Source organism: Schistocerca gregaria, chromosome 9 (genome assembly GCF_023897955.1).
Source record: "Schistocerca gregaria isolate iqSchGreg1 chromosome 9, iqSchGreg1.2, whole genome shotgun sequence".
In the NCBI taxonomy this organism is placed as follows: Eukaryota; Metazoa; Arthropoda; class Insecta; order Orthoptera; family Acrididae; genus Schistocerca; species Schistocerca gregaria.
In genome coordinates, this window is record NC_064928.1 from 164513666 (window position 1) to 164541339 (window position 27674).

The 27674-nt window shown below is 43.9% G+C and overlaps 1 protein-coding gene across 1 annotated transcript in view; it reads left to right on the forward strand.

The window, feature by feature from the left end:
* LOC126292255 (brachyurin-like) overlaps positions 1-27674 on the forward strand; it is a 273321-nt gene that overhangs the window by 34066 nt on the left and 211581 nt on the right. Inside the window, exons 2-3 of the mRNA XM_049986153.1 lie at positions 5362-5403; positions 19091-19141. Coding sequence (XP_049842110.1) covers positions 5362-5403; positions 19091-19141 — 93 coding nt within the window. The remainder of the gene's footprint in view (positions 1-5361; positions 5404-19090; positions 19142-27674) is intronic.

The window sequence follows — 27674 nt, forward strand, 5'->3', positions numbered from 1 at the left end:
TACTGTTACGTCGGAAGTTCGTTGCGGGACCGTATTTCTCGTGGTCCCCGTGGTAGCGTGACTATATTAGGACAATGGCAGCAATCACACGACAACCAGCACTTGACAATGGCCAAAGGACACTCGGCCAGAGGGCTCGTGAGTTTTAAACCACCTGACACAGCTGAAAGCGCCGGCCCGTGCGGGCGAACGGTTCTAGGCGCATCAGCCTCGGGCATGGGTGTGTGTGATGTCCTTAGGTTAGTTAGGTTTAAGTAGTTCTAAGTAACACGGGACTGATGACCTCAGATTTTAACTCCCATAGTCATCAGAGCCATTGAACAGCTGAAAGCACAAGGGAATTTTATCAGGCTATTCATGTTGTTTTGTAGAATCTATTAGTGTGGAGACATACCATATGACTTCCTGAAAAATGTCATCCACACAGTCCCGAAGAGCATATAAGTCGGCTTAACATCTCACTCATCCTAGCTGTGGGCAAGAATAATGGACAGAAGAATGGAGACGCAAACTGACGATTAGTTTGGGTGTAGGAAAGGAAAAGACACCAATGGGGCAGTACTATTGTTCGCTTGATAACGGAAGCAAGATTTAAAAAATCAACGCTACATACATACAAATTGTCGACCTAGAAACAGAACTGTACAATGTAAAATGAGTCGAGATGTTCGGAATCATCAGAAAAATAAGTGAGTGGTATTGGATAAGATCGGTAGTACAGAATTTGTACAAGGACCAAGAGAGAAAATTAAAACAGGAAGAACAAGGCTGAAGTGCTTCCTTTAGAAAGCGTGTAAAACAGGAGTGAAGTCTTTCTTCCATACTGTTCAATCTTTATATCGAGGAAAAAATGACGGAAATAGAAAAAAATGTAAGAATGGTATTAAAATTCAGAGTGAATGTTTCTCAATGGTAAGATTAATTGAAAACATTGCTATACACAGTCAGGATGAAGAAGAGTTACAAGATGAGTTGAATGGATTGAATTCTTTAATGTGAACAAAATATGGATTGAGAGTAAATCGAAAACAGACGGACATAGTTCGAAATAGTAAACAACTTGACTAGCGATAAATCTTTTTATGCTGGTGACTGCAAAGTAAATTAAGTAAAGTAATTCTGCTACAGTTTTCAAGAAGGGTCGTAGAACAGACACATGACACTACAGTCGTATATCTATAACGTCAATCAGTTGCAAAATTCTCGAACGTTTGATGCTCGCGCACTGTGTTATTTCTGTAGACTGAATGTCTCATCTGTGCGATTCAACATGTACTCCGCAAATTAAGCCCAGCTCGCTTGATTCGTCCACAAGACCCAGAGTGTAGTAAATAGAGGCGTCCTGGATGGGGCCGTTTTCCTTGGTACACAGAAGCCGTTCGGCACAGTTTTGCGCTGACACCTTATATACAAAGTACGAGCGTATGGAATGTCAGATCAGCTACGTCTCTGGATGAAATACGTCGTAACTACCAGAACACGACGTGTCATTCTTGACGAACAAGAACCTATAGACGTAAAAGTAACTTTGGCGTGCCCAAACAGAATGTTGTTACATCATTACTTTTTGCAGTATATAAATAAATGATCTAGTGGTTAATGTCGGATGCTTTATGAAGGTCTTTGTGCCTAATGATGTTGTGTGCAGAGAAGTTGCAATGCTAGAAAATTATAGTTGCGAAATGTGTGAGGACCAGCAGATATTCGAGTGCTGTGGCAGATAGAGGTATTTGGCCCTCAGCATAACGGAACATACTCCACACAAATAGGCAAATTGTGTTTGTAAAATATCATGATTGCTCGCTAATCACTGGGAGCAATCACATTCATTAAACATTTAGGGAAATGCATACAGAGCGATTTATAGGGGAATTATAGTAGTAGGACAAAGTTTGTATGGTCCCACTCTGCATTGTTGCCAAATTTATACAAGATGGCAGTGTATTTGAGTAAGAGTCTTTCCATATTTGACGATCTGTAGACCACTTTTTCAAGGCTTAACTGTCAGTGCAATGTGGCGATCAGCACCAAATAGTTTTGCTGCTGAAAATCTCGTCTGCAGAAAGGTAGACAGTGCTTCCACAGCGGCAGCATCAGTATTTTGGAGGGTAAATTCAGTAAGAGCCGATCATAAAGCCTCTGTTATTCACAAGACATCCTTTGTGCTAAGACATAGGACTCTCTGTATAGCAGCGAGAACGTTTGAGTTATGGAGATGTTTGTTGAAAGCAGAAGTTAACGATTTGCAGAAAGGGTAACACGTGATGGATGGGGTGCCACGATACGACCATCAGGAGGAATGAATTAGGTATTATTCCGGGCTATTTTCGTAAACAGGTTCTGTTAGGACAAGAATTTCCATGTGGACATGATGAGGCATCACAAAAGCTACTACAAAAGCGACTGTTAACTATTTCAGCGACACTATTTCCAGAGGTGTTGACTTGGCTCTTATTTACATCGCCATGTGACGTCAGTATAACATCAAGAACTTTTTAGATGCACTTGCGATGGTGAGTTACTCGAACATTTTACAGTGATGCGTCAGCTACGCTGGACAAGTAAACGCGTGCACAGCTAGACACAGCTCACATGTCCCATTAGGATCGCTAGCAACAATGCACCTTGTGCTATTCTGGGAAGCCTTTGAACAGATTTCTATTGCTTGACCTGTGATGTCAGTATAACATTGAGAACCTTTTACCTGCAAGGGTGAGTCACTTGTCAATTAGGTCTTCACTTGACCACAGGTATAGAGGCATCATGCCATGTTAAACATGTGCACTTCCAGAGGGTGACTTGGCTCTTATTTACATTGACATGTGACGTCAGTGTAACACTCGAAGAATTCTAACTGTATACCTGAAAATAGACACGACTTTCACATGCTGGCTGTAGGTGATGGTGGCGTGTGAGCAATGGCTTGTGCCACTGTGTTCATCTGTCCAGTGGTGGCTCGAGTTGGTGTCAGTGCATGCATGCTTTGGACCCTCTGATATGTTGTGGTTGATGATACTTCGAAAGCATTTTTATGTGCAATGAGTGTTTTTACAGTGCATTGTTTTCTGGTGTTTAAACGTTGTGAGTGTGTTGTCAGAGTCTTTTACGTACATTATTTGGACCATTTACGCGTTGTTTGTGTGTCTGTACATCAGCGAACGGCATTATTTCGGTAATTTACGAGTGGTTTGCAGATCTGTATGCTGTGTACTGCATTATTTCGGAAATTTACGAGTAGTTTGTAGCTCTGTAGGCTGTGTATTGTGACCCCAAGCACGTCAGTGCGAGTGTATTGAATCAGTGTAATAAATAATCTATGTGAATTCCATCTCCAAATAAACTGTTCCAAAATAAATGAAGTCCACTCCTTCCTCTCTTCAGCAGCACAGTGTGTAGGCAAGTCATCTTCCTGCCATCACCCCCCCCCCTGACCGCCATAGGATGAAAGTGCCCTCTGGTGGCAGTACTGTGTACTAGGTGAGTTGGAGTCCGAATCTCATGGTGGACACACTGGATGGAGCTACTGCTTCAAATTGTTTAAATAAAGACTGCCTATCCAGTCACCCAGCACTATCTGAGCCCTTTTCGCACCATTACTAGGAAGAGATGGCAGTCAGATGACTTAGGTTAGTGGAGTTAGCCCAAGTGACCTTTTCTCCCACTATTTCCTTAGATTAGTGAAGGTAGCTCAAGTGATCTTTGTTCCACCAACATTCGAACTTCCCATCATTTTCTGGGGAAAAGGAAGGGGAGGCAGGGGGAGGGGGTTAGGTCAGCGGCGGTAGCCCAATTGATCTATTTCCCCACCAAAATTTGAACTTCCGAACATGACGTCATTGCGGCATTGCCTTATCTATTGCTGTCCTTTTGGATCCGCCATCTTGAATAAATTTGGCAACAATGCAGAGTGGGACCATACGAAGTTTGTCCTGCTACTAACGATCACATAAAACCCTTCGAAGGTAAGGCAGATGCCAGTGTCAGACTGACTGGAAGAATCTTCAGGCAGTGTACTTCATCGGTCATTGCTAGAATATTCCTCGTTGGACTGGTATCCGTACCTTGTTCGGTAAGCACGAAACCGTTACGGAGATTCTCAGCAACGTACAGTGGCAGACAGAGCAAAAGAGGCGCTCCACATCTCGGTGTATCGTTTACTGTTAGAATTCCGAGAGTGTACTTCCTCCTATGCGGTTCTTCGGAAAAGACTATGAAGGAAAAGCTAGAGTGTCACCAGTTCATAGGGAGGCTTACAAAACACTATTTCTTCCGACGAACCATTCATCACAGGAACAGGAAACGGGGGACATGATGGTACTACACAAACACTCTCTGGCAAGGCAAGTATAGATGTCGACGGAGATGGAGAAGAGCGTTAGAACAGAGATGGAGTATAAGAAAGAAATGGTAGACATAGGAGGGCGTTACCATTATATATATATATATATATATATATATATATATATATATATATATATATATATATATATATATATATGTGTGTATGTGTGTGTGTGTGTGAACTGTAATAAAACCGGCAAACTGCAGGGACGGATTCCTGATTGGAAATGGAGGAAAGAAGGTCCTGAGAACATTTGTCTGGAAATTGCCACGGTAGACGGCGCTGATGAATGACAGTTCCTCTGACCATGTACCGCGTGTGCTGCAGGCTGTGTGATTGATGCCGCGTTCTGTAAGCAGCAGAATGGTCCGGTTTTGCTGTGACGACCAAGCTGAGGTGGTGTTTGTGTACAACCAAGCAGATGGAAACGGTCGAGACGTAGCACTGCTGTACCAAAACAAGTACCTTCACAGACTCCAGCCAGATCGCCCAACGTTTGAAGCAGTTCCTCGGCGTTTGCGTGATTATGGGTCCTTTCAGACACACCCCCAAAAAGGTCTTGAAATGTTGTATTATGAGGCTGATGTCTGTGAATGTACTTGTTTTGGTATAGCAATGCTGCCTCTTGACCGTTTCCATCTGCTTTCCCGTACGCAAACGCCATCTCAGCTTACTCCTCACATCAATACCGGACCATTCTGCTGCTTACAGTATGCTACGTCATTCACACAGCCTGCAACACGCAAGGAACACGCGGTACATGGTCACAGGAACTTCAATTCCTCAGTGCCATCTACTGTGACGACGGTGCGTTTCCGGACACATGTTCATAGGACGTTTCTTCCATTTCTAATCAGGAACCCGTCCCTGCAGTTTCTCGGTTTTGTTAATGATCACACTTTTATATGTGCATTGGACAATCTCTCCGCTGATTAAGTTCTCCGAGAGTGTTATCAAACTCCAATTGAATGATTTGTGGTTTCTCTGGTATCACTAAATGAGCGTGCTTTCTCTTGCAGATTCCGGGGCAGTTTGTCAGTATCTGATGTTACCGGAATCAAGTAAGTACATATGTATATAAAAACAACCTTTAGCTCTAGAAGTGTTTCTTTAAGCTTACGCTAAAATATACAACAAAATACCTAGCTCTATGGTTTCTACCAATATTAGCTTTCTTATTGAGGTTTAAGAATCAGTTAGTGTTAGCAAATACCTACTAAGCGACCGTCTTCCAGTGCCACACGCTGGGGCAAGTAAAACGGAAAACAATATTTGTCAAAAACGATTTGAACGGAGTCGTATTATCTGTGTTCCCCATATGAGTTGGGTTATGCACTTACTCATACTTCTTTCGGAGTAACACGTAGAATATACACATGAATTATCGATTGGGCCCTGTGTCTTGTTACTGTGCTATGAAAACTTACATAATCTGACTGCTGTAAATAGCTTTTCTTGCTCTTGAGCATTGTACATCCATTGTGGATGGAATTGTTAACATGAATACAACCTTCGGCACTATAAAAATGTGGAATTTGGTATTTCACCATCGGCTTTTGTTAACACTTGCATCTAACGTGTACATTACGTCTGTATGAAAATATTTACCACCCACGAGCCATGGTATACACCATGACGAAGACAGACATAAGTCAATAATAGCGACTTTCCACCCTGTTCCACCGTATTTCAATAGAGGTAAAAATAACTTAAGGGAACCTGCACGTCGTGGTCTGTAGTTTGTACTAGTATTTTAATATTTAATATCTCAAAAACTTTAATAATTTTGGAATGATATGTTAACCACATAATTAGTATATTGTGACCTCTATGTGAAAAAAAATTGTAAACTATGGAATACATTGTAGACTGAATATTGACTTTTACCTTACATATTGAATTATGTAATTTTTATTTTAGTTCAACTGTACTTCCACACTTCAAAATAAAAGGTGAAAACAAATTTTATATTTTTAATTAATAACAGTAAACCAGGAATACTTACCAGTTTCTTGCTTTTCTTTGTTATTCGCCTCCCTTGTGTCATGTTCTCATTCGCTTCTTCAGCTTTAACGACACGTTGTCTCTCTACTCGCAGCAGCCCGCATGTAATAACTGTCCCAAAGTTTTTATGATCATGGTTTCTAATCTCCTTGTTACTCCATCACTGGCACATATTATTGGTTCCGTCGTACCAATATCAAAAGCTGACATCCCAACAAAAGCAGTTTTTGGCAAGCCTTCCTAAAGGCAGCTATTGAAGCTTTCATTCGGATTCGACGGAAAGATCGATTGCAATAAATCCCTGCTCATAGTACAGTCGCTATATTCTTCAAGGATATTCCATAAACGATTTTCTGAGGAAATAGCGGCGCCAGAGCTACATTAATGGCCATTAAAATTGCTACACCAAGAAGAAATGCAGATGAGAAACAGGTATCCTTGGACAAATATATTGTACTAGAACTGACATGTGATTTCATTTTCACGCAGTTTGGATGCATAGATTCTGAGAAAACAGTACCCAGAACAACCATCTCTGGCCGTACAACGGCCTTGATACGCTGGGCATTGAGTCAAACAGAGCTTGGATGGCCCGTACAGGTGCAGCTGCCCATGCAGCTTCAACACGATACCACAGTTCATCAAGAGTAGTGACTGGCGTATTGTGACGAGCCAGTTGCTCGGCCACCATTGACCAGACGTTTTCAGTCGGTGAGAGATCTGGAGAATGTGCTGGCCAGGGCAGCAATAGAACATTTTCTGTATCTAGAAAGGGTCGTACAGAACCAGCAACATGTGGTCGTGCATTATCCTGCTGAAATGTAGGGTTTCGCAGGGATCGAATGAAGGGTAGAGCCACGGGTCGTAACACACCTGAAATGTAACGTTCACTGTTCAAAGTGCCGTCAATGCGAACAAGAGGTGACCGAGACGTGTAACCAATGGCACCCCATACCATAACGCCGGGTGATACGCCAGTATGGCGATGACGAATACACGCTTCCAATGTACGTTCACCGCGATGTCGCCAAACATGGATGCGACCATCACGATGCTGTAAACAGAACCTGTATTCAACCGAAAAAAATGACGTTTTGTCTTTCGTGCACCCAGGTTCGTAAGCCCACTCATGCTCATCTGTATTTAAAATTATGGGATTCTCACTATCATAGCAAAATATGAATGTGCTTCAAACACGTGCACGTAGAACTCACACCCTGAAGGATCCAGATAGTTCGCCTTAAAAGCTGGCTCACATAATGACAGTGGGCAGGGAAAATGGATAGTCTACCTAACAGATCAATGGGCACCATCGGTCGAAACCTTGGATGTGAATTATACGCAGAGCACATCGACAAAATCTCTATCTTTTCTTTCTCTTCCTGGCAATATTCTGCTGAATATAATAAGAACTCTCTGTAAATTTCAGATAAAAGTGTTTTCCGACCATTATCTGAGACTGCCCACGTTCTACGACCAGCGAATGTCGTTGTGGAAGCCAGGAACTTACTAAGAACCATGCCAATGTGGTATGGCCAGACACTGGGCAGTACCAAAAGTCAGTGCTATACTCGCCATTCGCCACCAGATAAGTTTGCTATTGCTGGACAATGTATCTCCACTGCACAGTCAAAGGAGTTTGACAATGCAATTAATTTGGCCACACCAAGACCTCTTTGGGACTCCATTAGTTGAACTGGTTACGTGTTGAATGATGCGTGGGCCATTAAAATCTACACGATTTGCTCTAATCGAAGACGGCAGAGTCCGCCACGGATGTGGCAAACAGCAGAGCTGCGGGAAGCTGGGTTCTCGGATTTCACCAGCGAGCCGCTGCCGCCGGCTGGTGTGGCTTCGCTGTCAGCACGATCGCGTGTCATGTGAGAAATACCTACTGCCCGCTAATGAACTGTGGTTCGGAGGACCTCTTTGTCATTCTTCGCCTGTTTCCGCCTGAGGGTGACTGTAAGGCCTCCCAGCCGAAATATCGTCGTATGTAATTAACGACAGCTGTCAGAAAGCTCGAAATTTTTTTTAACGTTAATTTGGCCTGCAAAATTTTAAAATTAACCAGGATGGGACACGTAGACCAGTTCTGGAAATGAATGTTGTAATCCAGTTTTTCAGACGGACGGACATAACTCAGGGCAGTTGCTACGAGCATAGGTTGCCGTTTTAAGGTGAAGCTGTTTATGTCATCACAAAATTAAACATTCGCTTCCTACCAGTAGCCGCTTGGCTCACGGTTCTCAATTTAGGACTACCTGCTATCTATGTTGTTTTCGGTCACCTTAGTTATGGGGACTTGGACGTCGCGAGGGCCCAAAAATGGATATCTGTAATTCAATGAAAATCTATGATTCTTCCTGAATCTAAAAATATGTTCTTTATGTATAACACTTCATTATTTTCGTGTTTAAATGCCTTTCTAAAGCTGATGTGGTGCGTGAAGATCTAGCTGTCACATTAATGTCAAACACAATACTCTGGATACAATACCTCGTTATTTAGACTACTGGCCATTAAAATTGCTACACCACGAAGATGACGTGCAACAGACGCGAAATTTTATCGACAGGAAGAAGATGCTGCAATATGCAAATGATTAGCTTTTCAGAGCATTCACACAAGGTTGGCGCCGGTGGCGACACCTACAAGGTGCTGACATGAGGAAAGTTTCCAACCGATTCTCATACACAAACAGCATTAGACCGGCGTTGCCTGGTGAAACGTTGTTGTGATTGCGTACCATCACATATCCGACTTTGATAAAGGTCGGATTGTAGCCTATCGCGATTGAGTTTATCGTATCGCGACATTGCTGCTCGCGTTGGTCGAGGTCCAATAACTGTTGGCAGAATATGGACTCGGTGGAGTGTAATACGGAATGCCGTACTGCATTCCAACGGCCTCGTATCACTAGCTCTCAAGATGACAGGGCATCTTATCCGCATGGCTGTAACGGATCGTGCAACCACGTCTCGACCCCTGAGTCAACAGATGGGGACGTTTGCAAGACAACAACAATCTGCACGAACAGTCCGACGACGGTTACAGCAGCATGGACTATCAGCTCGGAGACCGTGGCTGCGGTTACCCTTGACGCTGCATCACAGACAGGAGCGACTGCGGTGGTGTACTCAACGACGAACCTGGGTGCACGAATGGCAAAACGTCATTTTTTCGTATAAATACAGTTTCTGTTTACAGCATCGTGATGGTCGCATCCATGTCTGGCGACATGGGGGTGAATGTACATTCGAAGCGTGTATTCGTCATCGCCATACTGGCGTATCACCCGGCGTGATGGTATGGGGTGCCATTGGTTACACGTCTCGGTCACCTCTTGTTCGCATTGACGGTACTTTGAACAGTGGATGTTACATTTCAGGTGTGTTACGACCCGTGGCTCTACCCTTCATTCGATCCCTGCGAAACTCTTACATTTCAGCAGGATAATGCACGACCGCATGTTGCAGGTCCTGTACGGGCCTTTCTGGATACAGAAAATGTTCTACTGCTGCCCTGGTCAGCACATTCTCCATATCTCTCACAAATTGAAAACGTCTGGTCAATGGTGGCCGAGCAACTGGCACGTCACAATACGCCAGTCACTACTCTTTGGTATCGTGTAGATGCTGCTTGGACAGCTGTACCTGTACACGCCATCCAAGCTCTCTTTGACTCAATGCCCAAGCGTATCAAGGCCGTTATTACGGCCAGAAGTGGTTGTTATAGGTACTGATTTCTCAGGAGCTATGCATCCAAACTGCGTGAGAATGTAATCACATGTCAGTTCTAGTATATTTGTCCAATGCATACCCGTTTATCTTCTGCATTTCTTCTTGGTGTAGCAATTTAAATGGCCAGTAGTGTATATGAATTTTGGTAACGTTATACACTCTTAGTGGTACGCTATCATGTGGTCTTAACGTCTTGATGTAACATATGAGAACTGCGGTGTGCGGACGTTTTCCGTTAGATTCGTCCTGCAGTGTCATAATCAGTCTTCCTACAGTTAGAGACCTTAGCTGAACATACATATCATCAACATACAAACTATGAGGTAATAGTAGTGCTGCAATACCAGTTTTGGCCTTCAGTAGTTCTAGATCAGGATCCTCTCTGATATTTCGTAGTGAACCAGTTTCTGCGGAGATTAAGTAAATGAATTGAGGACAAGTATTAAAAAAGTCTCCTCAATCTTCTTCCTTGTTTTTATTAAATTTTACTAGTGATGACATTTCTCACACCTGAAAAGTTACAACGTCGGGACATTCAAACAAATTTGGTCATGTGTACTCTCAAATCTGTCGAGGCTTTTCATTTCTTGGTTTATGTGATAACCAAGTCCTCGATCGCCACGTCTTCGCGCTCGTCCTCACCACATTCGTGCCACTTAATTTTTCAAACTCTAGTTCTTGCGCACCCCTATATAGCTTCTCGTGAATCTTTTCGTCATCTATGTATCAATTAACAGAAATTTGTGTTCTAATGAAAATGTTAAAAGTTCCAGAAAAATGTAAACGCTCTTTGATAGTTAATATCTTTGGAACAAAACGACATAGTCTGAAAGCTGCAACGTGGAATGTGTACATTCCGGGATCGCTGCACGCTGTGGCAGGGAAAGACCCGGATCCAACGATGGAGTACTGCAAGTGGTTTGAAGGCAGCTTCGCGAGAGTGAACGGTTCGCGCGGATGGTTATCTGGCCTGACGAGGCGCAATTAACACTGAACGATATTGTAAACCGCCACAACTGCATATACTGGGCTCCTGAAGATCCTCACGTTCGTGTCGACAAACACATTAATCTACCATGCGTTAGTGTGTAGTGTGGTCGGTCATCGCACACTTTGTTGGCCCACTCTTCCTTGATGGTACCGTAACTGGTAGGTGTATCTTCATGTGCTGCAAACATCGATTTTGCCTGCCATGTGAGAGGTGTTAGGAGGTGAAAGATTTTACCTACAGCAATATTGCGCTCTGCATCACTACCACAGGGATGAGCACAGCATACTTGGATAAAATGATGGATAGGTCGCAGAGTAGCTGTTGAGTACCCAACAGGGTCTCCAGACCTTAAACCTTTTCACTTATACCTATGGGGGACCTTGAAAAATGAAGTTTATCAACGGAAGTCAGCTACATGAATGAGCTACGAGAAAGCATCGAGGCGTCCTGAGCGACCCTCGAACCGCCAACACTGACAGCCGTAGTTCGGTCAACAGTTCAGTGGCGTCGACGTTGTTTGGCTGCTAATGAACACATGAAATAATCTTCCCCCTGTGCAAGAATTTTAGCGATATGTCATTTTGTTCCATTAATATTATCAAAGAGTGTCTACATTTTTCTGAATCCCTCTGTATTTGTTCTAACTACACTCCTGGAAATGGAAAAAAGAACACATCGACACCGGTGTGTCAGACCCACCATACTTGCTCCGGACACTGCGAGAGGGCTGTACAAGCAATGATCACACGCACGGCACAGCGGACACACCAGGAACCGCGGTGTTGGCCGTCGAATGGCGCTAACTGCGCAGCATTTGTGCACCGCCGCCGTCAGTGTCAGCCGTTTGCCGTGGCATACGGAGCTCCATCGCAGTCTTTAACACTGGTAGCATGCCGCGACAGCGTGGACGTGAACCGTATGTGCAGTTGACGGACTTTGAGCGAGGGCATATAGTGGGCATGCGGGAGGCCGGGTGGACGTACCGCCGAATTGCTCAATACGTGGGGCGTGAGGTCTCCACAGTACATCGATGTTGTCGCCAGTGGTCGGCGGAAGGTGCACGTGCCCGTCGACCTGGGACCGGACCGCAGCGACGCACGGATGCACGCCAAGACCGTAGGATCCTACGCAGTGCCGTAGGGGACCGCACCGCCACTTCCCAGCAAATTAGGGACACTGTTGCTCCTGGGGTATCGGCGAGGACCATTCGCAACCGTCTACATGAAGCTGGGCTACGGTCCCGCACACCGTTAGGCCGTCTTCCACTCACGCCCCAACATCGTGCAGCCCGCCTCCAGTGGTGTAGCGACAGGCGTGAATGGAGGGACGAATGGAGACGTGTCGTCTTCAGCGATGACAGTCGCTTCTGCCTTGGTGCCAATGATGGTCGTATGCGTGTTTGGCGCCGTGCAGGTGAGCGCCACAATCAGGACTGCATACGACCGAGGCACACAGGGCCAACACCCGGCTTCATGGTGTGGGGAGCGATCTCCTACACTGGCCGTACACCTGTGGTGATCGTCGAGGGGATACTGAATAGTTCACGGTACATCCAAATCGTCATCGAACCCATCGTTCTACCATTCCTAGACCGGCAAGGGAACTTGCTGTTCCAACAGGACAATGCACGTCCGCATGTATCCCGTGCCACCCAACGCGCTCTAGAAGGTGTAAGTCAACTACCCTGGCCAGCAAGATCTCCGGATCTGTCCCCCATTGAGCATGTTTGGGACTGAATGAAGCGTCGTCTGACGCGGTTTGCACGTCCAGCACGAACGCTGGTCCAACTGAGGCGCCAGGTGGAAATGGCATGGCAAGCCGTTCCACAGGACTACGTCCAGCATCTCTATGATCGTCTCCATGGGAGAATAGCAGCCTGCATTGGTGCGAAAGGTGGATATACACTGTACTAGTGCCGACATTGTGCATGCTCTGTTGCCTGTGTCTATGTGCCTGTGGTTCTGTCAGTGTGATCATGTGATGTATCTGACCCCAGGAATGTGTCAATAAAGTTCCCCCTTCATGGGACAATGAATTCACGGTGTTCTTATTTCAATTTCCAGGAGTGTATAACAGGCTTCTTTTACATCTACATCTGCCTGCTATTCACAATAAAGTGCCTGACAGAGGGTTCAATGAACCACCTTCAAGCTGTATCTCTACCCTTGTACTCTCTAACGGCATGCTCGAAGATGGAGCACTTAAATTTTTCTGTGCGAGCCCTGATTTCTCTTATTTTATCGTGACGACCATTTCTCCCTATCCAGGTGGGTGCCAACAGAATGTTTTCGCAATCGGAGGAGAAAACTGGTGATTGAAATTTCATGAGAAGATCCCGTCGCAACGAAAAACGCCTTTGTTTTAATGATTGTCACTCCAATCCGCGTATCATGTCTGTCACTATCTCACCTATTTCGCGATAATACAAAACGAGCTGCCCTTCTTTGTACTTTTTCGATGTCATCCGTGAGTCCTAACTGATACGGATCCCACATCGAACAGCAATACTCCAGAATACGGTGGACAAGCGTGGTGTAAGCAGTGTCTTTAGTAGACCTGTTGCACCTTCTAAGTGTTCTGCCAATAAATTGTAGTCTTTGGTTTCCTCTACACACAACATTATCCATGTCATCGTTCCAATTTAGGTAATTTGTAATTGTAAACCTTAAGTATTTAGTTGAATTTACAGCCTTCAGATTTGTGTGACTTATCGCGTAATCGAAATTTAGCTGGTTTCTTTTAGTACTCATGTGAATAACTTCACACTTTTCTTTATTCAGGGTCAATCGCCACTTTTCGCACCATATAGATATCTTATCTAAATCATTTTGCAAGTCGTTTTGATCATCTCATGACTGTACAAGACGGTAAATGACAGCATCATCTGCAAACAATATAAGACGGCTACTCAGATTGTCTCCTATCTTGCTAATATAGATCAGGAACAGTAGAGGGCCCATAACACTTCCTTGGGGAACGCCGGATATTACTTCTGTTTTACTCGATTACTTTCCGTCTATTACTAAGAACTGTGACCTTTCTGACAGAAAATCACGAATCCAGTCGCACAACTGAGGCGATACTCCGTAGGCACGCAGTTTGGATAGAAGACGCTTGGGAGGAACAATGTCGAAAGCCTTCTGGAAATCTAAAAATATGGAATCAATTTGACATCCCCTGTCGATAGCACTTATTACTTCATGAGTATAAAGAGCTAGTTGTGTTTCACAAGAACGATATTTTCTGAATCCGTGCTGACTATGTGTCAATAAATCGTCTTATTCGAGGTACTTCACGATGTTCGAATACAGTATATGTACCAAAACCCTGCTGCAAATCGACGTTAGTGATATAGGCCTGTAATTCAGCGTATTACTACTATTTCCCTTTTTGGGTATTGATGTGACTTGAGCAATTTTCCAGTCTTTAGGTACGGATCTTTCTGGTTTCATATCATATTTTTTCGAAAGTGTTCGAAGTATGCACGTGAACAGTAACCCACAAGCGAATAATCCGCAACGAGGTATGTCACTAGCGATTACTTTGTGGGATTCGCATCCTCCTGTCACTGTAACATCATAGAATCAACATTCCTTCCACATACGGACTATTCTGGTTGACAGTTTTATGGACATATCCTTAAGTGATCGCTGTTCTCAGTGACCTGTCCTACCGCCTCCCCCTCCAATATTTACATACAGGACTGGCTGAACGAAACATGTAGCTGAAAATGTCGTGAAGTAATCTGTATCATTCCTGCTGCATTACCTCCGAAGTTTTATTTTATCGAGTTATTTATTAATCCAGGGATCACTTCATACAGATACAGGTTTTCTTATTACCAAAACTAAAATATATAGCTCTAATGGACGTGTAAACAGAATATATAAATGTTTCACCACGATATAACGCAAGGTCGGCCGTGGCCGTGATGAACGAAACATTTCGCATTCGCCTGTAATCCGCAATAGCATTGGAAATACTGTTGATAACAGTGTTGCTAAAATATATTTAACACAGCCTTCCAGAATTTCTTCACCAAAGTATTCCAAAATTCGAAAAGATCAGCAGCCAACTTGAGTAACTCAGAAGTAGATGTCCTCGGGTAGTCAATTTAGTGACTTAATAAAAGCAAGTCTTCCTGTCCAGACTGTACACCAATTAGGTTCCTCTCAGAGTATTACGATGCAATAGCTCCGTACTGAACAACTATGTACGACCGGTCGCTCGACGAACAATCCGTAAACAGAGACTGGAAAGTTGTACTGGTGACACCAATACTTAAGAAAGGCAATAGGAGTAATCCACTAAATTTCAGCCCATATAATTAACGTCGATATGCAGCAGGATTTGGAACATATATTGTGTTCGAACATTATGAATTACCTCGATGAAAATGGTCTGTTGACACATAGTCAACACGGATTTAGAAAATATCGTTCTTGTCAAACACAACTAGCTCTATAATCACACCAAGTGTTGAGTGCTATCGACAAAGGGTTTCAAATTCATTTCATATTTCTAGATTTCCAGATGGCTTTTGACACCATCCCTCACAAACGGTTTGTAATCAAACTGCGTGCTTATGGAATATTGTCTCAGTTATGCCACTGGATTCGTAGTTTCCTGTTAGTGAGGTCACAGTTCTTAGTAATTGATGGTAAGTCATCGAGTAAACCAAAAGTGGTTTCTGGCGTTCCACAAAGTAGAGTTATAAGCTCTCTGCTGTTCCTTATCTGTACAAAACGTTTAGGACACAATCAGAGCAGCCGTCTAGGCTTCTTTGCAGTTGATGCTCTTGCTTATCGCCTAGTAAAGTCATCAGGAGATGAAAACAAATTGCCAAACGATTTAGAAAAGGTACAGAAATCAGATGGCAGTTATAAGAGTCGAGGGACATGAAAGGGAAGCAGTGGTTGGGAAGGGAGTGAGACAGGGTTGTAGCCTCTTCCCAATGCTATTCAATCTGTATATTAACCAAGCAGTAAAGGAAACAAAAGAAAAGTTCGGGAGAAGAAATAAAAACTTTGAGGTTCGCTGATGACATTGTAATTCTGTCAGAGACTGCAAAGGACTTGGAAGAGCAATTGAACGGAATGGACAGTGTCATGAAATGAGGGTATAAGATGAACATCAACAAAAGCAAAACGAGGATTATGGAATGTAGTCGAATTAAGTCAGGTGATGCTGAGGGAATTAGATTAGGAAATGAAACACTTAAAGTAGTAAAGGAGTTTTGCTATTTGGGAAGAAAAGTAACTGATGATGGTCGAAGTAGGGAGGATATGAAATGTAGACTGACAATGGCAAGGAAAGCGTTTCTGAAGAAGAGAAATTTGTTAACATCGAGTATAGATTTAAGCGTCAGGAAGTCGTTTCTGAAAGTATTTGTATGGCGCGTAGCCATGTATGGAAGTGAAACATGGACGATAACTAGTTTGGACAAGAAGAGAATAGAAGCTTTCTAAATGTGGTGCTACAGAAGAATGCTGAAGATTAGATGGGTAGACCACATAACTAATGAGGAAGTGTTGAATAGGATTGGGGAGGAGATGAGTTTGTGGCACAACTTGACTAGAAGAAGGAACGGTTGGTAGGACATGTTCTGAGGCATCAAGGGATCACCAATGAAGTATTGGGCAGCGTTGAGGGTAAGAATCGTAGAGGGAGACCAAGAGATGAATACACTAAACAAATTCAGAAGGATGTGGGTTGCAGTAGGTACCGGGAGATGAAAAAGCTTGCATAGGATAGAGTAGCATGGAGAGCTGCATCAAACCAGTCTCAGGACTGAATACCACAACAACAAGAATGGTGCGAAAATTGGCAGTTGACACTAAATAATAAAAAGTGTGAGGTCATCCACAAGATTGCTAAAAGGAATACTTTACACTTCAGTTACACGATAAATTAATCAAATCTAAAAGCCGTAAATTCAACTAAATACCTAGGAATTACAATTACGAACAACATTGGAAACAAGACACAGAAGATGCTGTGGGAAAGGGGAACCCAAGACTGCATTTTATTGACAGAACACTTAGAAGATGCAACAGATCTACTAAACAGACTTCCTACACTACGCTTGTTTGTCGTCTTTTGGAGTACTATTATGCTGTGTGGCATCCTTACTAGATAAGATTAATGGAGTACATCGTGGAAGTTCAAAGAAGGGCAATACGTTTTCCGTGACCGTGAAATAGGGGAGAGAGTGTGATGGACATGATACAGGGGTTGGGGTGGACATCATTAAAAGAATGGCCTTTCTCTGTGTGGCCGGATCTTCTCACGAATTTCGATCACTAAGTTTCTCCTACCAAGTTGACGCCAGCCTACGTAAGAAGAAACGAAATCATAATAAAATAAGGGAAATCAGAGCTAGAACGGAAATATACAAGTGTGTGAGAGTGGAATAATCGAGAATTAGTGTGAAGGCTGTTAGACGAACCATCTGCCAGGCACTTAAGTGTGATGTGCAGAGTAGTGAAGTAGATTTAGATGATGTAGGATGATTTAGGAAACCTATGGAAAAGCTAAATCAGAGCTAGACATAACTGACTCTACCTTCCCTTATACGAGGTCAATGTCTTAATAACTACATTGACTCATTTAGTAGGTTCTTATTGTATTATCAAGAACTGCAACAAGGTCCATGAACGTGTACATCTTCGTGTCCTTTCTTCAGTCCGTCTGGAAAACTGAGTCAGGTTTTCTCATCATGAGTTAGATGTTGACCTCAGGAGAATGTCAGAACATTAATGTTCTATAGATCTCGGCACATTTTCTTGCAAAAGCGTGATCTTATATTATGATGTAAAGGCCTTTGTAGTTGTAACATACCATTAAAACCAGTACTGTGATTCCCATAAGTAAGCTAAGTAATCTACAGGGTGTTACAAAAAGGTACGGCCAAACTTTCAGGAAACATTCCTCACACACAAATAAAGAAAAGATGGTATGTGGACATGTGTCCGGAAACGCTTAATTTCCATGTTAGAGCTCATGGAGCACGTTATCGTGATTTCATACGGGATACTCTACCTGTACTGCTAGAACATTTGCCTTTACAAGTACGACACAACATGTGGTTCATGCGCGATGGAGCTCCTGCGCATTTCAGTCGAAGTGTTCGTACGCTTCTCAACAACAGATTCGGTGACCGATGGATTGGTAGAGGCAGACCAATTCCGTGGCCTCCACGCTCTCCTGACCTCAACACTCTTGACTTTCATTTATGGGGGCATTTGAAAGCTCTTGTCTACGCAACCCAGGTACCAAATGTAGAGACTCTTGGTGCTCGTATTGTGGACGGCTGTGATACAATACGCCATTCTCCAGGGCTGCATCAGCGCATCAGGGATTCCAAGCGACGGAGGGTGGATGCATGTATCCTCGCTAACGGAGGACATTTTGAACATTCCCGTAACAAAGTGTTTGAAGTCACGCTGGTACGTTCCGTTGCTGTGTGTTTCCATTCCATGGTTAATGTGATTTGAAGAGAAGTAATAAAATGATCTCTAACATGGAAAGTAAGCGTTTCCGGGCACATGTCCAAATAACATATTTTCTTTTTTTGTGTGTGAGGAATGTTTCCTGAAAGTTTGACCGTACCTTTTTGTAACACCCTGTATAGTTGAGAAGTAGGCACCAGTTTTCACAGTACTTTTATGAGTCCTGTATGTCTGACAACCGCTGGACGATAACTAAACAGATGCTCTGGAGTGCCTACATTGCTGCAAATGATACTATCATTCATGTGCCTTTTGATTTTGTACACGTTTGTAGCATATTGACTGTGGATGGGCACAAAAATTATGAAACTGTTTTGTGGGTTAAGAAATCTCACTCGTACCCATGATGTAACAGAGATTTAACTGTTTTCTGCTGTCTGTACTGTAAGTGGTCTATTCACTTTGCCTCAGTTGTAAATTGCTATTCAAATCTCCTGTATGCTTTCATTCGAATACTTTGCATTATCTAATGTTCGGCTTATCTTTTCCTGATGTCCAGATAATGCAGACCCGTTGCCAGAATTACCAACACCGCACCCAGATGCAGAAGGTAAGTGTTGTTAATCTTAGCTGTATATATCAGTGGATTCTTGTGACTAAGTTCATAAATTGCAGTTCATAGACCATATACTCACGCAATGCAGCACAGCTGACAGTAATAGACAGTAATATACACTCATGGAAATTAAAATAAGAACACCGTGAATTCATTGTCCCAGGAAGGGGAAAATTTATTGACACATTCCTGGGGTCAGATACATCACATGATCACACTGACAGAACCACAGACACATAGACACAGGCAACAGAGCATGCACAATGTCGGCACTAGTACAGTGTATATCCACCTTTCGCACCAATGCAGGCTTCTATTCTCCCATGGAGACGATCGTAGAGATGCTGGATGTAGTCCTGTGGAACGGCTTGCCATGCCATTTCCACCTGGCGCCTCAGTTGGACCAGCGTTCGTGCTGGACGTGCAGACCGCGTCAGACGACGCTTCATCCAGTCCCAAACATGCTCAATGGGGGACAGATCCGGAGATCTTGCTGGCCAGGGTAGTTGACTTACACCTTCTAGAGCACGTTGGGTGGCACGGGATACATGCGGACGTGCATTGTCCTGTTGGAACAGCAAGTATCCTTGCCGGTCTAGGAATGGTAGAACGATGGGTTCGATGACGGTTTGGATGTACCGTGAACTATTCAGTGTCCCCTCGACGATCACCAGAGGTGTACGGCCAGTGTAGGAGATCGCTCCCCACACCATGATGCCGGGTGTTGGCCCTGTGTGCCTCGGTCGTATGCAGTCCTGATTGTGGCGCTCACCTGCACGGCGCCAAACACGCATACGACCATCATTGGCACCAAGGCAGAAGCGACTGTCATCGCTGAAGACGACACGTCTCCATTCGTCCCTCCATTCACGCCTGTCGCGACACCACTGGAGGCGGGCTGCACGATGTTGGGGCGTGAGCGGAAGACGGCCTAACGGTGTGCGGGACCGTAGCACAGCTTCATGGAGACGGTTGCGAATGGTCCTCGCCGATACCCCAGGAGCAACAGTGTCCCTAATTTGCTGGGAAGTGGCGGTGCGGTCCCCTACGGCACTGCGTAGGATCCTACGGTCTTGGCGTGCATCCGTGCGTCGCTGCGGTCCGGTCCCAGGTCGACGGGCACGTGCACCTTCCGCTGACCACTGGCGACAACATCGATGTACTGTGGATACCTCACGCCCCACGTGTTGAGCAATTCGGCGGTACGTCCACCCGGCCTCCCGCATGCCCACTATACGCCCTCACTCAAAGTCCGTCAACTGCACATACGATTCACGTCCACGCTGTCGCGGTATGCTACCAGTGTTAAAGACTGCGATGGAGCTCCGTATGCCACGGCAAACGGCTGACATTGACGGCGGCGGTGCACAAAGGCTGTGCAGCTAGCGCCATTCGACGGCCAACACAGCGGTTCCTGGTGTGTCCGCTGTGCCGTGCGTGTGATCATTGCTTGTACAGCCCTCTCGCAGTTTCCGGAGCATGTATGGTGGGTCTGACACACCGGTGTCAATGTGTTCTTTTTCCATTTCCAGGAGTGTATATTTTGTGTATACTCTGTTTGCTTTCAAGGTAAGTGAAAATTGGCTACCTAACGAGCACTGTATACAGGGTGTGACAAAAAGGCTCGGTCAAACTTTCAGGAAACATTCCTCACACCAAAGAAAGAAAATATGTTATGTGGACATGTGTCCAGAATCGCTTACTTTCCATGTTAGAGCTCATTTTATTACTTCTCTTTAAATCACATTACTCATGGAATGGAAACATACAGCAGCAGAACGTACCAGCATGACTTTGTTACAGGAAATGTTCAAAATGTCCTGCGTTAGCGAGAATACATGCATCCACTCTCCGTCGCATGGAATCCCTGATGCGCTGATGCAGCCCTGGAGAATGGCGTATTGTATCACAGCCGTCCACAATACGAGAACAAAGAGTCTCTACATTTGGTACCGGGGTTGCGTAGACAAGAGCTTTCAAAGGCCCCCATAAATGAAAGTGAAGAGGGTCGAGGTCAGGAGAGCGTGGAGGCCACGGAATTGGTCCGTCTCTACCAATCCATCAGTCGCCGAATCTGTTGTTGAGAAGCGTACGAACACTTCGACTGAAATGTGCAGGAGCTCCATCGTGGATGAACCACATGTTGTGTCGTACTTGTAAAGGCACATGTTCTAGCAGCACAGGTAGAATATCCCCTATGAAATCATGATAACGTGCTACATTGAGCGTAGGTGGAAGAACATGGGGCCCAATCAAGACATCACCAATAATGCCTGCCCAAACGTTCACAGAAAATCTGTGTTGATGACGTGATTGCACAATTGCGTGTGGTTTCTCGTCAGCCCACACATGTTGATTGTGAAAATTTACAATTTGATCATGTTGGAATGAAGCCTTATCCGTAAAGAAAACATTTGCTCTGAAATGAGGATTGACACATTGTTGGATTAACCATTCGCAGAAGTGTACCCGTGGAAGCCAATCAGCTGCTGGTAGTGCCTGCACACACTGTACATGGTACGGAAACAACTGGTTCTCCCGTAGCACTCTCCATACAGTGACGTGGTTAACATTACCTTGTACAGCTGCAGCTTCTCTGACGCTGACATTAGGGTTATTGTCAACTGCAGGAAGAATTGCCTCGTCCATTGCAGGTGTCCTCGTCGTTCTAGGTCTTCCCAGTCGCGAGTCATAGGCTGGAATGTTCCGTGCTCCCTAAGACGCCGATCAATTGCTTCGAACGTCTTCCTGTCGGGGCACCTTCGTTCTGGAAATCTGTCTCGGTACAAACGTACCGCGCCACGGCTATTGCCCCGTGCTAATCCTTACATCAAATGGACATCCGCATTTGTAAACATTCCACTGGCTGCAAAACCGCGTTCGTGATGAACACTAACCTGTTGATGCTACGTACTGATGTGCAATGAGTCGCATGTAAATACAAGCACAGAAGTCAATATTACCTTCCTTCAATTGGGCCAACTGGCGTTGAATCGAGGAAGTACAGTACATACTGACGAAAGTAAAATGAGCTCTAACATGGAAATTAAGCGTTTCCGGACACATGTCCACATAACATCTTTTATTTATTTGTGTGTGAGGAATATTTCCTGAAAGTTTGGCCGTACCTTTTTGTAACACCCTGTAGAAGTGGCCGTGCGGTTAGAGGCGCCATGTCGGACTGCGCGGCCATTCCCGCCGGAGGTTCGAGTCCTCCATCGGGCATGGGTGTGTATGTTATTCACAGCATAAGTTGGTTTCAGTTAATTTAAGTATCGTGTAAGTCTGGGTACCAATGACCTCAGCAGTTCGGTCTCTTAGGAATTCACACACACGCACACATTCTATAGAGTGGCAACTTGTTGCAATTTTACTGTTAAGTGCTGAGATTTATTACACTTTTGCTGTAACATGAGGCAACTTGTTCTACACAGTCTAGTCACATTGATGTGATCATCGCTTATGTTCAACATGCAATAACAAATCACAGATGGCAGGTATCAGAACTAGCAGCGGAGGGCATTAAACCTTTTGAGAGAGTTCACAAAACAGTGCTTCGTTATCACATTGTAAAAATTGAACCATTTATATGACGTCCAAAAGGGTATGATCATTGGTTTTCTTGCCAAGGGTGAAGAATTTCGCAAATGCCTAAGTGTGTAAGCTGTTCAAGTGCTGAAATGGTTAAAGTATAACGTGAACAGTAAAATAGCGCTATCCACAACTAATGCCGAGGCAACAGTGGTGCACCATTAGCCATCGACAACAGAGGATGGCTGTGTAGATGTGTACAAGCAACTTTTGAGCAGCTGACCACCGAGCTGAACCAAGAGGCTACTAATAACATCTCTAATACTGTTCAGAGAAGAATGCAGTATATGGGCCTCTGGAGAAGGCGCCGGGTTCATGCACACATACCGACCTCTTCTCATCGGCAAGGACTATTGTAGGTTGACAGAGTGACTATCATTATCCCACATGAGAAATATAAAGACGACCGGTACCCCATAGATGCTACTGGCTGGGGGAGTGATGGGCAGTTGACATGGTGACTGTCATTACCTCATTTATGTAGTATCGTGATTACTATTACCCCTCACGCCCAAATACTAATGGGTAGGCCATAGATGATGAGCTGACATATTCACTGTCATTACATCACACATCCTATATGGTGGCCATAATTTTATCCTTCCCTCAGAGACTGCCTAGTTGGTCAGATGATGTGGTGACTGTCATTACCCTATGGGCTCATCTATCTCAACTCATTGAGGTATGACAAGCTTGCTGATTGCATCAATGCACATGTTCAGATGCCAGGAAGTTAAATTATGCCAGCGACTAAACAGTTGAGACTTGTTCTGGCACGCAGCCCCATTATAACAGTTACCCTCATGTTCAAAGGAATTTTCAAAAAGTAAACTGTAACAATTTGCTCCAAGCTACCAGATTTTCCAGTCTAACCAGTTTCTATGATAACTTATTATACTGATACTGATTTTCAGTGTAAACATTTCTAGTGTAAGCAAGTGAAACTCTGAGAGGCTGCCCCACGATTGAGTGAAATTATAACAAGTTTGTTCATGTTATAGCAGAACTGTAAGCATGCCCCTATGTTGCAGCAAACTATAACAAGGTTATCCATGTTACAGTAAAACTGTAACAAACTACCCCAGTGAAATTGCGCTAAACTACCCCATGTTACAGTGAAGCAGTAACAAGTTGCCCCAAGTTATAGGGAAAATACGCTGTCCAGTCACATTAATTCGTTCACATGCCAAAAGCGTCAATTACCACATTTGGCAGAGTGAACCACTGCAAGTCCTGCAGGAACAGTATCAGTGACCCTACTGCAGGTACCAATATGGATATGGAGCCACGCCAAATTCAGTGCTGTGGTCAAATGCACTATATTTCTCGGTTGAGGATCCATGGCTTGAACAGCAGGTGGTCCCACAGAGTCTCATGTGGGTTTAATTCCAATGAGTCTGGTAGCCAAAGAGAGTCGCTGAACTCATCATGGTGCTCTTTGAGCCAAGCACATACACAGCTATCTGTGTGGCCTGTTGAACTGTGTTGCTGGTAGAAGACATCTTGCTGAGGAGAAAAAAACTACATGTAGGACAGACGTAGTCCCCAAGTACAGATGCATACTTACGTTGAGACAGTGTACCTTTCCCAGTGCCGGCCGCGGTGGTCTCGCGGTTCTAGGCGCGCAGTCCGGAACCGTGCGACTGCTACGGTCGCAGGTTCGAATCCTGCCTCGGGCATGGATGTGTGTGATGTCCTTAGGTTAGTTAGGTTTAATTAGTTCTAAGTACTAGGGGACTGATGACCTAAGCAGTTGAGTCCCATAGTGCTCAGAGCCATTTGAGCCTTTCCCAGTGACGACATATCACAAGGAATGCCCTCTGGCCTGGACCCTGTAGACGGTTGTTGCAGGGTGTTTGCTTTCAGATGTTTTTTGCTATACACAGCAGTGGCTATCTGTTCGATGGAGCATAAAATGTGATTCATCTGGAAAGGTCACCTGTCGCCACTCAGTGGACATCTAGTAGCAGTATCAGTGTGTAAGCTCCAGTGACATGTAACATGGGGTTGTTGTTGTTGTTGTTGTGGTCTTCAGTCCCGAGACTGGTTTGATGCAGCTCTCCATGCTACTCTATCCTGTGCAAGCTTCTTCATCTCCTAGTACCTACTGCAACCTACATCCTTCTGAATCTGATTAGTGTATTCATCTCTTGGTCTCCCTCTACGATTTTTACCCTCCACACTGCCCTCCAATGCTAAATTGGTGATTCCTTGATGCCTCAGAACATGTCCTACCAACCAGTACCTTCTTCTGGTCAACTTGTGCCACAAACTTCTCTTCTCCCCAATCCTATTCAATACTTCCTCATTAGTTATGTGATCGACCCATCTAATCTTCAACATTCTTCTGTAACACCACATTTCAAAAGCTTCTATTCTCTTCTTGTCCAAACTATGTATCGTCCATGTTTCACTTCCATACATGGCTACACTCCATACAAATACTTTCAGAAAAGACTTCCTGACACTTAAATCTATACTCGATGTTAACAAATTTCTCTTCTTCAGAAACGCTTTCCTTAGCCATTGCCAGTCTACATTTTATATCCTCTCTACTTCGACCATCATCTGTTATTTTGCTCCCCAAATAGCAAAACTTCTTTACTACTTTAAGCGACCCATTTCCTAATCTAATTCCCTCAGCATCGCCCGACTTAATTCGACTACATTCCATTATCCTCATTTTGCTTTTGTTCATGTTCATCTTATATACTCCTCTCAAGACACTGTCCATTCCATTCAAGTGCTCTTCCAAGTCCCTTGCTGTGTCTGACAGAATTACAATGTCATCGGCGAACCTCAAAGTTTTATTTCTTCTCCATGGATTTTTAATACCTACTCCGAATTTTTCTTTTGTTTCCTTTACTGCTTGCTCAATATACAGATTGAATAACATCGGGGAGAGGCTACAACCCTGTCTCACACCCTTCCCAACCACTGCTTCCCTTTCATGCCCCTCGACTCTTATAACTGCCATCTGGTTTGTGTACAAATTGTAAATAGCCTTTCGCTCTCTGTATTTTACCCGTGCCACCTTCAGAATTTGAAAGAGAGTATTCCAGTCAACATTGTCAAAAGCTTTCTCAAAGTCTACAAATGCTAGAAATGTAGGTTTGCCTTTCCTTAATCTTTCTTCTAAGATAAGTCGTAAGGTCAGTATTGCCTCACGTGTTCCAGTATTTCTACGGAATCCAAACTGATCTTCCCCGAGGTCGGCTTCTACTAGTTTTTCCATTCGTCTGTAAAGAATTCGTGTTAGTATTTTGCAGCTATGGCTTATTAAACTGATTGTTCGGTAATTTTCACATCTGTCAACACCTGCTTTCTTTGGGATTGGAATTATTATATTCTTCTTGAAGTCTGAGGGTATTTCGCCTGTTTCATACATCTTGCTCACCAGATGGTAGAGTTTTGTCAGCCCTCCCAATGCCGTCAGTAGTTCCAATAGAATGTTGTCCACTCCGGGGGCCTTGTTTCGACTCAGGTCTTTCAGTGTTCTGTCAAACTCTTCACGCAGTATCGTATCTCCCATTTCATCTTCATCTACATCCTCTTCCATTTCCATAATATTGTCCTCAAGTACATCGCCCTTGTATTGACCCTCTATATACTCCTTCCTCCTTTCTGTTTTCCTTTCTTTGCTTAGAACTGGGTTTCCATTTGAGCTCTTGATGTTCATACAAGTGGTTCTCTTATCTCCAAAGGTCTCTTTAATTTTCCTCTAGGCCGTATCTATCTTACCCCTAGTGAGATAAGCCTCTACATCCTTACGTTTGTCCTCTAGCCATCCCTGGTTAGCCATTTTGCACTTCCTGTCGATCTTATTTTGGAGCCTTTTTTATTTCTTTTTGCCTGCTTCATTTATTGCATTTTTATATTTTCTCCTTTCATCAATTAAATTCAATATTTCTTCTGTTACCCAAGGATTTCCACTAGCCCTCGTCTTTTTACCTACTTGATCCTCTGCTGCCTTCACTACTTCGTCCCTCAAAGCTACCCATCCTTCTTCTACTGTATTTCTTTTCCCCATTCCTGACAATTGTTCCCTTATGCTCTCCCTGAAACTCTGTACAACCTCTGGTTCTTTCAGTTTATCCAGGTCCCATCTCCTTCAATTCCCACCTTTTTGCAGTTTCTTCAGTTTCAGTCTACTGTTCATAACCAATAGATTGTGGTCAGAGTCCACATCTGCCCCTGGAAATGTCTTACAATTTAAAACCTGGTTCCTAAATCTCTGTCTTACCATTATATAATCTATCTGATACCTTTTAGTATCTCCAGGGTTCTTCCATGTATACAACCTTCTTTCATGATTCTTAAACCAAGTGTTAGCTATGACTAAGTTGTGCTCTGTGCAAAATTCTACCAGGCGGCTTCCTCTTTCATTTCTTAGCCCCAGTCCATATCCACCTACTATGTTTCCTTCTCTCCCTTTTCCTACACTCGAATTGCAGTCACCCATGACTATTAAATTTTCATCTCCCTTCACTATCTGAATAATTTCTTTTATTTCATCATACATTTCTTCAATTTCTTCGTCATCTGCAGAGCTAGTTGGCATATAAACTTGTACTATTGTAGTAGGTGTGGGCTTCGTATCTATCTTGGCAACAATAATGCGTTCACTATGCTGTTTGTAGTAGCTTACCCGCATTCCTATTTTCCTATTCATTATTGAACCTACTCCTGCATTACCCCTATTTGGTTTTGTGTTTATAGCCTTGTAGTCACCTGACCAGAGGTCTTGTTCCTCCTGCCACCGAACTTCACTAATTCCCACTATATCTAAATTTAACCTGTCCATTTCCTTTTTTTAAATTTTCTAACCTACCTGCCCGATTAAGGGATCTGACATTCCACGCTCCTGTCCGTAGAACGCCAGTTTTCTTTCTGCTGATAACGACATCCTCTTGAGTAGTCCCCGCCCGGAGATCCG